General features: G+C 42.4%; 1 protein-coding gene across 4 annotated transcripts in view; it reads right to left on the bottom strand.

Annotated features, from left to right (window-relative positions):
• Positions 1-988: 988 nt before the first annotated feature.
• The window catches only part of SLC9A6 (solute carrier family 9 member A6), a 53250-nt gene continuing 40665 nt past the window's right edge, over positions 989-13573 (bottom strand). For 3 of the 4 annotated variants that reach the window (XM_045994973.1, XM_045994975.1, XM_045994972.1), the window contains 2 exons: positions 7871-7976; positions 989-3724 (listed from right to left, as the gene is read on the bottom strand). In XM_045994973.1, the coding sequence (XP_045850929.1) occupies positions 3452-3724; positions 7871-7976 (379 nt within the window). In that variant the 3' untranslated portion in view covers positions 989-3451. Of the gene's footprint in view, positions 3725-7870; positions 7977-13573 lie in introns of those variants that run through there. The other variant, XM_045994974.1, reaches the window with a different exon arrangement.

The raw sequence follows: 13573 nt of genomic DNA, 5'->3' as shown, positions 1-13573 counted from the left end.
CACACAGCCTGTATCCAAGAGGGGCTCAAAAAAAATGGGAATTAGTATTGCTATCGTTTCCAATTTATTCCAAGCCTCATACCTTACACTGCATCATCTGTGTGGGGTGCCTCCTATCAAGGACTGCCTGATGGAGTTAAAACATCTGTACTTTCATCTCTTTTTGTTAAATAAACTTAGGTTGAAGAAAGTAAGCTTAAGTAACTTAAGTGAACTTAAGAAAACAATGCTCCCAACATGGGGCTCGAACTCACGACCCTGAGATGAAGGGTCGGTCGCACGCTCCACCGATTGAGCCCACCAGGCGTCCCTACCCTTCATCTCTTTACACTCCTGCGCTGAGCCAGGTTAACAACGTACTTACTCAGATCGAAGGTCAGATTTGATCTGTGAATTAGAAAACATGGTTTGTTCAAGAAAAGAGAGGTGTGTGGGCTCACCACCTGCGTCTCTCACTGGACCATGAATAAGAAAGCTGGCTACAAAACAGAGTGCTAGTGTGGTTGGTGCCTTTACTAGACAAAGTTGCTGTGAGCAGACCCTAAGCTATAAAACTGCTCAGGTACAGAAAGAAAGATCTCTCTAACTGGGGAAAGGGCTGTTTGTGTGAGCGTGCTTTCAACTAAACTTGGAATGGCTTTTCTACCTAACGGGACACAGAATCTACTCTCGCCACATCATGGAACTGACATTTTCATGACATTATCCATTACCGAGCTAACAGGCTACAAATCAGTGTGACGGAATTTGAGTGCTTTGAGTCTTATTTCTTAAATGGTCCAATTGTGACCACAAGCAAATATGTCCAGCCTTACACATAAGCCCCTTGGTTGGCAGTCCCACACGTTACGTTCTGGTAGGTTTCTGTCTGCTCTTTTTTCAAACATCAGTCTTCCCCGCTTTCCCAGTAGGTATATAGGTAGAAAAATAAATGAAGTCAGCACTCTTTACTTCTCACTAGAATAAACTGTGACTCAAATACCGTGAGTGGTTATTTGCAAGGCTATAATTTTTTTTAATGACAGATTTTCCTAAAAGAAACCACTATAACATCTGTCCAAGTACTCCAAGGGAAAACAAAAAAATACATACAGATTAAGTCTATTTCTTTAACAGCACATTGCCAAACACGGACGACGAGGATAAAATGCCAAGGAACCTTACAAAATAACTTTAAAAGATGCAATGTTTGAGTCACTCAAACGCGCAGGGTTCACAAAGAACAGAACAGTTAAGTCCGAGAGCAGCTCTTCTTTGTGCGTGATGGTAATAACTCAGACTGTCCTTCATTCGAGTTCACTCAGGTGTCGAAAACCGACGGGCATATGAGCACAGTTTGTTGGTTCTTCTTTGCTTGGAGATGTGCACACAGATTAGAGGAGAAGAAAAGCTTCCAGATGCTGATATAAGCACAGCAGCCCTGGTTCCCCTTTGATAAAGTACGAAGGCAGATTTAGTTGACTCAAGCTGTATCGGTTTCCCTAAGAAAAAGTCTGATGCATGCTGAAAGAGACAAGTTACTGACTGTGTCATGCTAAGTATTTACAGCCATTTTCCTAAAGTGAGCTCAGTAACCTGACAGAATAAAAAAGGTAGTTGTTAATTTCTTGTATGACCTTTTACAACTTGAATAACTTCATGGGTGAAGGACGCTGAAGTTCAAAGCCCCTCAAACACACATTAACAAGAAATGAGAGACTGTATGAAGAGGCGCGTGTCCTCTTGAATGCACACGTCACGGGGCTCCTGCATAGCAGGAAAGTCGCTACCACTACGTAACAAATGGTGATGCCAACAGTTAGAGCTGCCGCTCAAGAGTCCGACAGGAGAATTCCCTTAAAATCTCAGAGTGTTCGCAACAGTACAGACACCTTGGGGAGAATAAGTACATATTTTGTTTGGAAAGACATCTTTTGCTGGGAAATTTGAACATCATGTAAACACATCAGTTTGCAAATCGGGTTAAGATTTAAGGTAATGCTACTCAGACCCGAGGCGGGGGGAAGACCCACACAAGTTTCCATTTGTCTTCAGAAACATTAACAACAGGCCAGGATCCACATCAGAACGTATCCCCCTTTGAAGCATTCACTGCACCTGTAGGATTTTTCAGCATTACAAAATAGAATCTACTTTCATTCTCTGAATAGGAAATGGGAAGTTGCTATGTATTCTTCCTTGAAAACTGTAAAAGAAAAAACAAACCCACACCCACACACACCCACACGGCAGCTTCGGTATTTCATATTAACATGTAACATGGAGAGGAAGACAAGTCTAGCCGGAGCACGTAAAGGAACACTGCCCTTATGATGAGTTCCAAAGCGGTGCGCTTCTCCCCGACTGACCTTGATGTAGTGTGGAACGATCATGGGAGTCATAAATTAACTTTAAACATCAACTACAGACTAACGAATGACAATGAGACACAGTAAAGTTCAAAAATTTTACATTTTGCTCCTGTTTGGCTGCTAAAGAGCAGCGATTTAAATCGATATAAAAACACCTGACCACAAAGCTTGCTATACAGATAAAGTATATAATCCAAAAGTAAGCAGCACTGAGTTTCTTATTTAAACTTATCTGGTATGGAATATTTACACATCTGGGAAGAGAGCTCTCCGAAGCACCCCCCCTTCTCTTGACTCCGCTCCCGCGCTCTGCCCCGGCCCCCACCAATGCAAACCACCTGCTGTGTGCCATGTACACCCGTACTTTGGCTAACCTGGCAGGATGATACGACTCCTTCCTATGGTCTTGGTCTGGGAGAAAAGCAACACAGTCTTGGATGTCATTTGTAGCCCTTCTTTTCTGAATACCAGTGTGCTATAGTCAATGAATCTGTTCTTTCACAGCAAGGGTGGGGGGAAGAGGCCCCCCAACTTCACTCCCAACTCCCAACGGGACAAGATCCGAACACCATCAGCCTCTAATGCCACAACAGGCCACCAGAGAAAAAGGAAAGACAAAGGTCACGACCAAGGCAGTAGCAACGAACACAAGTTTCTCAACAGAGGAACCTATCCATCCCTGGGCTTTCCCAGAGATAACACTCCCTCTTTCCTCTCCCTCCCCTCCCACGAAAAAAAATTAATTCACGGCACAAGAACTTGGTACTCTGGTTAAGTATCAGGTAAGTGTAAGAAAGAGTAAATCTGTCACTTCGTGTACTTTAACTGAGACGTAAAGCTAACGGAACACACAACATCACTGTGAAAATAACTTTTTTCTAAAACAGATCCAAGCTACATAGTGCAGCCAATGAAACATAAAAGAATAGTTTGTTCACAATCTGCCTTGTACAGGATATTTATATTCTCTCGATGCCATATAAAGAGTATTTATACAGCTTAAACATTCAGAGACATGCACTGGGACTTTTTAGGTAGTACAAATTTCTTCACAATCACATGTGCAAATTTTACAAATCACTAGGTGAGTATTAGTAAGCTTAGGCTGGACTGTGTCTTGTATTATCTAACAAATTTAATGGGGGCTCAGAATCATCCATAGGAAGAACCAGGCGTGTTCCCCGAATGACCAGTTCGTGGTCCCCAAACGCAAGCTCCCGATCCAAGGCATCTTCAGAACTGTTTCCCATAAACCTCCTAGGGGCACCAGATGCTCCCGATTCGGTGTTCACAGTGGAATCCCCATACGTCAAACTAATATCGCCATCATTGAGAATAAGATCGGAGTCATCGTCTTTCAATTGCTCCTGGTTCTAAATGCAAATAAAATAAGTCTTAAGAATTGCTATGTGACTGACTCAAGAAACATTTCCAACAGAAGAATTTTTCAAGGATTCGTATTAAAACCCTTCAGGGCGGGACGCCTGGGTGGCTCAGTGGGTTAAGCCGCTGCCTTCGGCTCGGGTCATGATCCCAGGGTCCTGGGATCGAGTCCCGCATGGTCTCCTTGCTCGGCAGGGAGCCTGCTTCTCTCTCCACCTCTGCCTGCCTGTGTACTCTCTCTCTCTCTCCTTCTCTCTGACAAATAAATAAAAAAAAAATTAAAAAAAAAAAAAAAGACCCTTCAGGGCTAGTCTGCTGCCTTCAGGATAAAGCCCACAGTCCTCACCTTGGCTTAAAAACACCTCGTGACTCAGGCGTTTCACCATCCCCCCACCCCTTCCCGCTCTGGCATCTGCCTCACCCACTCCAGCCGCCCCACTGTGTGCCTGCCATTTGAACTGCTGACACGTACCCAAATCACTCATGCTTTCCCTTACCTTCTGTCTCCCCCGCCCTCCATCCTCTGACTAGAGCCTGCTTATCACTGAGGTCTTGGCTTAAAAGAAAGTCCCTTCCTGCTGGAGGTCTTCCTTGATCTTGCAAAGCTGGCCAAGGTGTGCCTCCTGTGCTCTCTCCTGGTGTCCTGCACTTAGCCCGGGCCCTGTAGTGCCCTTTACCCTTGTACCACAGCTGCACACACACTGGTCTGCTCTCAGCCCACACTAGCTTCTGAGCCCCTTCTACGCTCAAGTCCAACGACCAGACGGCCTGGGGCACACGGAAAGTATTCTCCAAATGTAAGGTCAATGGATCACTGAGTGGATGAGTGGATTTATGGAAATGAAGCTTTTACTTCAGTATGAACAATGCCTAGAGATACAATGTTCCCCAAATGTGTTGAAACCTCACCATATACTTGTCTCCCAGCTCAATAAGCTTTTGGTTCTCATGGAGACTTTGTGGCCAAAAGTGGAGAATTAAATAAAGTTCTACAAAAGGGTAAAAATCAAATACACACACACACACACAATGCCATTTTGGTAAATAAAAGAATGTTATATATGCATAGAAAACTTTGGAAGGGTAGTCAACAAGATGACGATCATTAGTTCTGCATGATGAAATTGCTAGTGATTTTTATTTTCTTATGTTTTTGTACTGAAATTTTATTATATTGAGTACATATTACTTTTAAAAATCAGAAAGTCATCTTTTTCTAATACAAAGCATAAGAATCATTCTAAACGCTCCTACGGATCTGGCAAAAAAAAAAAAAAAAAAATCTGTGACTAATATTCCTTGAGGGAAGCAGAGCTGATACGAACAGCGGACATCCGTCTCTCCTGAGCTGCGTGTCTGAAAATCTTAAATTCGTCTGAGAGAGTCAGACTGAGGAGACTGTTAAGCCTGGGTGGCTCAGTGGTTTAGGCCGCTGCCTTCGGCTCGGGTCATGATCTCGGGGTCCTGGGATCGAGCCCCGCATCGGGCTCTCTGCTCCACGAGGAGCCTGCTTCCCTCTCATTCTCTCTCTGCCTGCCTCTCTGCCTACTTGTGATCTCTTTCTGTCAAATAAATAAATAAAATCTTTAAAAAAAAAATAAACACCAATTTAAAACAGTTTTAATCTGCTGTTGCTAAATATTTGCCTAAATACTCGAAGCCATGTGAATTAAAAAGCAAACAAACCCATTCTACTAACCAACCGTAAGGCCCTCCTGCTCTGCAGAGGATGACATGAAGGCCCACCAGGGTCTGTCACCTCACTGAGCGATACTCAACAAAAAAGCTCGGGGGTGTCTTCACACCAGCAAGGGGTCTTCAGCACCTTTAAGGGCTGTGTTGAGTGTGAGGTTTGGGGCAATAGCTATCAAATTTTAGAATGCATATATGCCTTTTGACTCAGCAATTTAACCCTTAAAATCTATTTTATATACCTTTATATACTTGGATAAATTCACAGGTACAAGAATATTTACTATAAACACGGTTTGTAGAGACAAAAAAGGAGAGGAAACAACTTAAAGGTCTATCCATAGGAGACTGATTAAATCAATGCTGGTCTAGCCACACTAGGCAGCCATGAATAAAGAGAAGATAATGGGTCTCGTGTAGTCATGGAAAGGTAGCCACGATATATCACTAGGTGAAAAATGCAAGTAGCAGGACAATGCAATTGTGATCTCATTTGTATAAAACAGTAAGAAAGCTACACATGTAAATTTGTCTAAGTTTGTGCAAAGCTATATATACACATGTAAGTAACGTACTTCCTGTGTATCACGAAGCATACACAATAAATCGTTAATAAAGACTGTTTCCGGGGGGATGTAGGTGGGAGAAGGAGGAAACTAATTTTTCACTTTGTACATTCCATGCTGTTTGAATAGCTGGCCACAAGTAGAGTTAACTTCAATAATTAAAAAAGTAGGTGTTAATTAACAAATGAAAAAACATTAAAAATTAAGTTTTATGGTTGTTACAGGTTACATGCTGTCCCCCCCAAAGATGCTAAAATCCCAACCATGAGTACCTGTAAATATGACCTCATATAGAAATAGGGTCTTTGCAGATGCTCAAGTTAAGATGAGGTCAGTAGTGTGGGCCCCGATCCAGTATGACTGGTGGGTGTCCTTAAAAAAAGGGGAAATTTGGGGACACACACACACACACACACACACACACACGAGTGTCATGTGGAGATGAGGAGAGTGATCTATATAACTCATCTACTACAAGCCAAGCAACACCTAAGACCGGCAGCAAACCATCAGAAGCTAGGGAGAGGCCCAGAGCAGACTGAGCCTTATGGCCCTCAGAAGGGACCAACCCTGCCCACACTTGGACCTCAGACTTTGAGCCTCCAGAACTATGAGACAACACATTTCTGTTGAGCCATTCAGTCTGTGGTACTTCGTTACGGCTACCCTAGGAAACGAATATGACAATATTGTATTTTGCTATAGTCCGCAGGATGCGCAGCTGTGGAACTCTTGGCTTTCGGTGACCGTGAGTGGGTCTCTGGAATCGAAGAGCTGAGGCTCACTGACTGAGCTGACAAAGCTGGCTGTCCCTCTGCGGCCTCGTAGGCTGACAGGGCACAGAGCACAGGGAGGCTGCTCGACGTGGAGAGCCTGGGCCATGTGGGAGGGAGAGACAAGATAATACGGGTGCTCCCCCACCCCCGGGCACAATCTGTCGGGCAGCTGCATGGACTCAATGTCCCACAGAGCTGTAGGGCACCCCACCCTGTAGGTGCCACCTCTACTAAGACTCCTCTGCCCGTCCCTTCTCTGTGGGCTCTGCTCTAACATACCCCAGAGGAGGGCATAGGGAACCACACGGTGCCTGTCTACACTGCTTCGCCACGACCTTGTTGCTCTACTCAAGCTGTTCCATCAGACCAGCCCGGGTGGTGGGCTTAATCTGGGCCCTGTATCTGATGCCACAGATGATTTTGGAAGGGTTGGGTTGGAAGCAAAGGTTTTTAAAAAAAGAACTTGAAAAATAAGATGTTCATATTTTAAAGTAAAGGCTGTCAGCATTTGTCATTTCTTTCTGTGTTGTGATGCATGTTGAATCACCAATCTCATGTTGGCAGCTAAGGGAAAAAAATATGGACTCTAGGTTCTATCTCGATATGCTCTTGCCGCCGAGCAATGCGGAACACCGGTAGATAAACTCTCCCTGATGTCCAAATGTGGCGGGTTTGAAGTGAAAGACCATCTGTTATACTTTAGGGGTATCAAAAATGGTTTTATTAATCCTCTCAAAATGACTGTGACCACTCTAATTCATAGATGAAAACATAACACATTCAATACTGAGCTTGGGCCACATACTGTCAGTAAATGAAGACCAGTGGGGAAATAGAATTATTTACTAAAATCACTGACAGTAAGTGAGGCAATACACTAGATCTCTTTTCAAATGAGGTTTCAAAGACTGTGAAATTGTACCTCTAGATTTCTATATGTATCTATATGCATTTTCTGGCCGGGCAAAATAGGCTTATATTCCCTCTCATGGATTTTATACCTTAAAGGCCGGTGAAGCAAAACCGAACCAGTGATGTATCCACAGAGCAGAAAAAAATTTAACTTCATGAAGAACTTAGGTTTTGGATAAAAGCAACTTACTTCATAAGCTTGGGGGCTGGTCAGGCATCTGGCGATGGGCCCACAGCAGGCAGGGAGCGTCGTAGTGAGAGGAGGTCCACTGTGCGTCAGCAGGGGCTTCAGATAGCTGCACCCCGGGTTAAGGAAGAGCCACGCCCCTTTCCTCCCAAACGCCAAACCAGTCGTGTGCTGACCACCACCCTCACGGCGTACCCACTGCTTCTGAGGGCCGCGGAGGGCTTTCACATATGCTGCCTCATTTTGTGGCCACTGTATGCCAGTGAGTCAACAGAGCGAGATTTTGTTACCATCTCTGTTTCACAGAAATGGAAACTGAGGCTCAGGGAAAGGAATGACCCGCCTAAAAGTCACACAATGAAGCAAGTGACGGACCCATGCATGAACCCAAATTGGTTGGACTCCAAGTCCTGCACCATGTCTACTGCGTCCTATTGCTGTTTTGCTTTTACTAAAAGCAAAGGGAAGACAGAATCACTCTCAGTTTAGCACTGAAGGAGATATGGTAGAAAGTACGGAGTGGGAAGAGTCAGAAAAAAGATGAAATTTTCCAGTTGCAGAATTTCGTAACAAAAATGGTTTTAATCATCTATTGTGAATTCTGTTGGTATCTTCAATGAGTTGAAAACTTCGTATCAGAGAAAATTCAATTCTAAAAACGTTAAAAAATTATGTATCATGAGTTCCTCTATCATAGACCCTCATTTCAGTGTTCATTTACTTTCCAAAAAGTAAAAACAGACATGATAACATGCATGATACGCAGAAGAAAACAAGAGGGAATCATAAGAAAAAGTAGAGACAATGGGAGAAAGACACACATATATATTCCCCACTTTCTGAAGTCACAACCCAAAGCCTTGGGTTCTCAGTTAAAAATGAGGAATAGTGGGGTGCCTGGGTGGCTCAGTGGGTTAAGCCTCTGCCTTCAGCTCAGGTCATGATCTCAGGGTCCTGGGTTCGAGCCCCACATCGGCTCTCTGCTCAGCAGGGAGCCTGCTTCGTCCTCTCTCTCTGCCTGCCTCTCTGCCTACTTGTGATCTCTCTCTCTCTGTGTCAAATAAATAAAATCTTTAAAAAAAATGAGGAATAGTCCTGGGGCACCTGGGTGGTGACTCAGTTGGTTAAGCGTCCAACTCTTGGTTTCACATCAAGTGGTGATCTTGGGGTCATGGGATTGAGTCCCCTGCTGGGCTTCACACTCAGCACAGAGTCTGCTTGAGATTCTCTGCCTCTCCCTCTGCCCCTCCCCCTGCTTGCACACACACACTCTCTCTCTCAAATAAATAAAACATTTTTAAAAAAAAATGAGGACTAGGGGCGCCTGGGTGGCTCAGTGGCTCTGCCTTCGGCTCAGGTCATGATCTCAGGGTCCTGGGATCGAGCCCCGCATTGGGCTCTCTGCTCAGCGGAGAGCTTGCTTCCCCCCTCTCTCTGCCTGCCCCTATGCCTACTTGTGATCTCTCTCTCTGTGTCAAATACATAAATAAAATCTTCTAAAGAAAATGAGGACTCGTCCTCTATCTATTAAAGAAATGAAAACCCTCCTCAGAGAAAACACTCCAGGCCCAGGTGACTTCACTGGTACAGTCTTCCCAGCACTTAAGGAAGAAAACATACAAATCCTTCAGAAAACAGAAAAGAGAAAAATTCTTTCCCATTCATGTCATCAAACCAGCATTATCTTGCTATAGTTGCTTGACAAGGACATTACAACAATGACAAAAAAAAACCCACAAACCAGTATCACTCCCAAAAACAGACACAAAAATCAGACACAAAATATCAGTAAACTGAATCTTGTGACACACAGAAGGGATGGCGTATCACAACCGAGCGGGATTTGTTCTAACCGTCCAAGACTGGTTTAATATTCAGTCAATGAAAACAGCACAATGACAGATCAAAGGAGAACAAATTAAATACACGATCGCCTCAACTGATGCAGAAAGAGCATCTGATAATATTCAATGCCTGTTCATGCTAAAATCTCTCAGGAGACTAGAAATAGAAGAGGATATCCTTAACCTGACAAAAGCTATCTCAAAAACCTATAGTTATCATCATATTAAATGGTGAAATATTGAAAAATTTCCTCCTGAGGTCAGGATCAGACAAAAATGTCCACTATATCACTTATACTCAACATTGTACTGGAGAGGTCCAGCCAGTGTAATAAGACATTAAAAAAATGTAAGGTGTTAGAAAAGAAAAAAAGACACATTATTTTTCACTTGATTTTATGAGCAGTAAATACAAAAGAATCTATAAACTATTTGCTAATAATCAGTGAACTTGACAAGACTGCTGGATACAAGGTCAATATATTAAAAACCCCATTACAGATCTATATATTAAGAGCAAACAAGTAGAAAATAAGTACCTTTTGCAATAGCATCAAATACTTAGGGATAGTAAATACAATAAAAGATATGCAAGACTGGTCAATGAAAACTATAAAACATTAATGAGAGAAATTAAAGATCTAAAGAAATGGAAGGACATACTATGTTATTAGATTGCGAGACTCAATATTATTAAGACGTCAGTTCTCTCCAAATTCTTCTATTGATTTAATACAAACCCAAGAGAATTACCAGCAGGTTTTTTTTTTTTTGGTGAATGGATGAGTGAGTGAGAGTGTGTGTGTGTGTGTGTGTGTGTGTGGAAAGTGGCAAGCTGTTTCCAAAATTTAGATGAAGATGCAATGAACCTAGAATAGTTAAGGCAATACTAAGGAATAACAAACCTACAGAAATTCCCCTACTGGACAGCAGGATTTATTACAAAGTACAATCATTAATAGAGTGTGGTATTGATGTGAAAAAAAAAAAAAAAAAAAAAAGACAACGAGAGAAGAAAGTCCAGAAACAGACCTCCACTCGTATGGCCAAGTTATTTACAAGAAAGGCTCCATTCCAATTCAGTGGGTTAAGGACGGCATTTTCAATAAATGGTGCGGGGTTAATTGTATACTCATACGGGAAAAAAGTAGGTGTTGACCCATACCTCACACCATACACAAAAATTATTTTGTGGTGCGTCAAAAACTTCAATGTGATAGCTAAAACAATTACACTTTTAGGAGAAAATATAGGTTCTTGGGATATGAAATATAAAAGCATTATCAAGACACAAAAGCACTAAAAGAAAAGACTAGTAAGATAAAACCTCATTAAAATGAAGAATTTCTATTCCTTACAAGACAGGATTAAGAAAATGAAAAGGTGAGCTATAGACTGGGGGAAATATTCATAATATATACAACCAACAGAGAACCCAATTCAGGAATATAAAAGAACTACAAGTCAATACGAAAAAGGTAAGACAAATCAATTAAATAATGGGCAAAAGAACTAAACAGAACTGAACACACTTCATAAAAAATGAAGTCCAAATAGCCAATAAACATATGAAGGAATGCTTGATCTCACTGGCCATCAGAGAAATGCAAATTACACCACATCCGGTATCACTAGGCACCCATGGAAATGGCTACAATTTAAAAGATTGATTAAATATCAAGTTTTGGTGGAGATCGGAACAAGGGGGACTCCCTGAAGTTGCTGGTAGGAATGTAAGTTGGTTATGACCACTCTGGAAAACTGGTTGGCAGTACCTATAAAAGCCGAACAATACACTTGTCCGAAGTTTTTCCCCTAGGTATATACCCAAGAGAAATGAGTGCTGAGGGTCACTATGAGATGCATATGTGAACTTTTAACTTTGTTCGTAATAGCCAAAAGCTGAGAACAACCCAAAGGTTTATCAAACAGTAGAATGGTTGGAAACAAGCAAACCAACAAACCTGTAATATATTTGCACTTTGGAATACCACACAGCAATGAAAAAGAACGAATTACTGGTATAGGCAATGATATAGACAAATTACATGTTGCTAAGTGAAAAAGTAAGACAGAAAATAATACACAATACATGATTCCATTTATATGGAGATCAAAACCAGGTAAAACTAATTCATGCTGCCAGCAAGCAGAACAGCGGTGCCCTTTGTGGGGGGGGGGGGAGGGGCAGGGAAGGCACTACGGACTATAAGAGAACACGGGCAGCTTCAGGGATGCTGGAGATGTTCTCTGTATCTTTACAAGGGTAGCAAGCACACAGCTATATACACAGGTCGCAAGCTTAAGATTTGGGTATATTATTTCAGTTATATATCAATTATAGCGATCTGGCTACCCAAAGGATCTGAAATCCAGAATGATGAATGATTACTTCTACTAGGGTACTAGGTATTAAAATTACTGGGTTTTGGGGCGCCTGGGTGGCTCAGTTGGCTAAGTGCCTGACTCTGGGTTTTAGCTCAGGTTATGATCTCAGGTCGTGAGACTGAGCCCCACGTCAGGCTCTGTGCTGGGCATGGAGGCTGCTTAAGATTCTCTCTCTCCCTCTCCTCCTGCCCCCCGCCCCTCCCTGCCCTAGCTCGCTCTCTCTCAAAAAATAAAAAAATTACTGTGTCTTAGTCTAGCAGTACTGTGTCAAATCTTGGTGTTTACTTCTATAAAAATATACAGAAAAATAAGCTATTATTCTGCCCTTTCTCTACATCAGGATTATTTAGTTGTTTCGTACATGTATTATACAGAAAATGTGCAAAACATTTTATGCAGGAAACATTAAACAATTTTTGTTAAATCAGAGGGAAGAAAAAGCCCCAAGAGATATGGGAGTGGCTTATACCCAAAATGCTGATAATGGAGCCAGAAGTAATGACATAATCATTAAACAATTTTAAAGAGGCAGGATCTCTCTCCCTACTGGGAGGCTTAATACCACAGATATGCTTGTGTTCTTGTTTCCACAGAGTAATTTAATTTTGAGTACTTGCAAAAAGTGACTGCAAAAATCTAGCAAATGGAATATAGAAAGTAGTAGCTTCTAATGGTAAGTGCCAGTGCATTTTTCTTAAATACACAAAGCTTTCATCAGCAAGTCGAAAGCGAGGGAAACATTTTTTACGTGGTTGTCCCAAACTGGCTTTGGTGGAACACAGACCGGGTTTTGATTCATTTACTAAAAAGCCTCAGCCTAAAAGAACTGCATGCTCCCTTTTCCCAGTTCAATTTTCAAATAAGAAATTGATTTTTAAAAAAAGATTTTATGTATTTGACACAGAGAGAGAGAGAGACAGCACGAGAGAGCATGCTCATGCACAAGCAGGGGCAGAGGGAAAGGGGGAAGCAGGCTCCCCGCTGAGCAGGGAGCTCAATGCCAGACTCAATCCCAGGACCTGGCACCATGACCTGAGCTGAAGGCAGACGCTTAACCCACTGAGCCACCCAGGTGCCCCTAAGAAATTGATTTTAACAAATAGTAAGGGATAAAATATTTTCTGAAAGGCATGATTTAAACAGGTTATAGAACATAACACAACCTAAAGCAGCGCTATGAGGAAGACAGTTATAACAGAAGACAGAGATTTGGTAAACAATGAAACACTGGCACCTTGAGTGGATAGGCGGATCTTCCAGTCTCCTGACAGGTCAGGGAAAGTGGACCCACCACTGGCTACTGCGGTATCTAAGATGACTCTGTTTTCGTCTCATCTGCACGCTTTTCCCTGAGGTTGCCTTTCCTCTTTTACCCTAGCACACTGACAAGGACTGGCAAATAACCTTTTGCAAGATTCACTAAATTCACTAAAAGACAGCGACTGCTCCATAAAGTCTCCCATAAGGGCTCGTG

Source organism: Meles meles, chromosome X (genome assembly GCF_922984935.1).
Source record: "Meles meles chromosome X, mMelMel3.1 paternal haplotype, whole genome shotgun sequence".
Classification (NCBI taxonomy): Eukaryota; Metazoa; Chordata; class Mammalia; order Carnivora; family Mustelidae; genus Meles; species Meles meles.
Note: the sequence above shows the minus strand (reverse complement) of the source record. Positions and strands in the feature narration are given on the sequence as shown.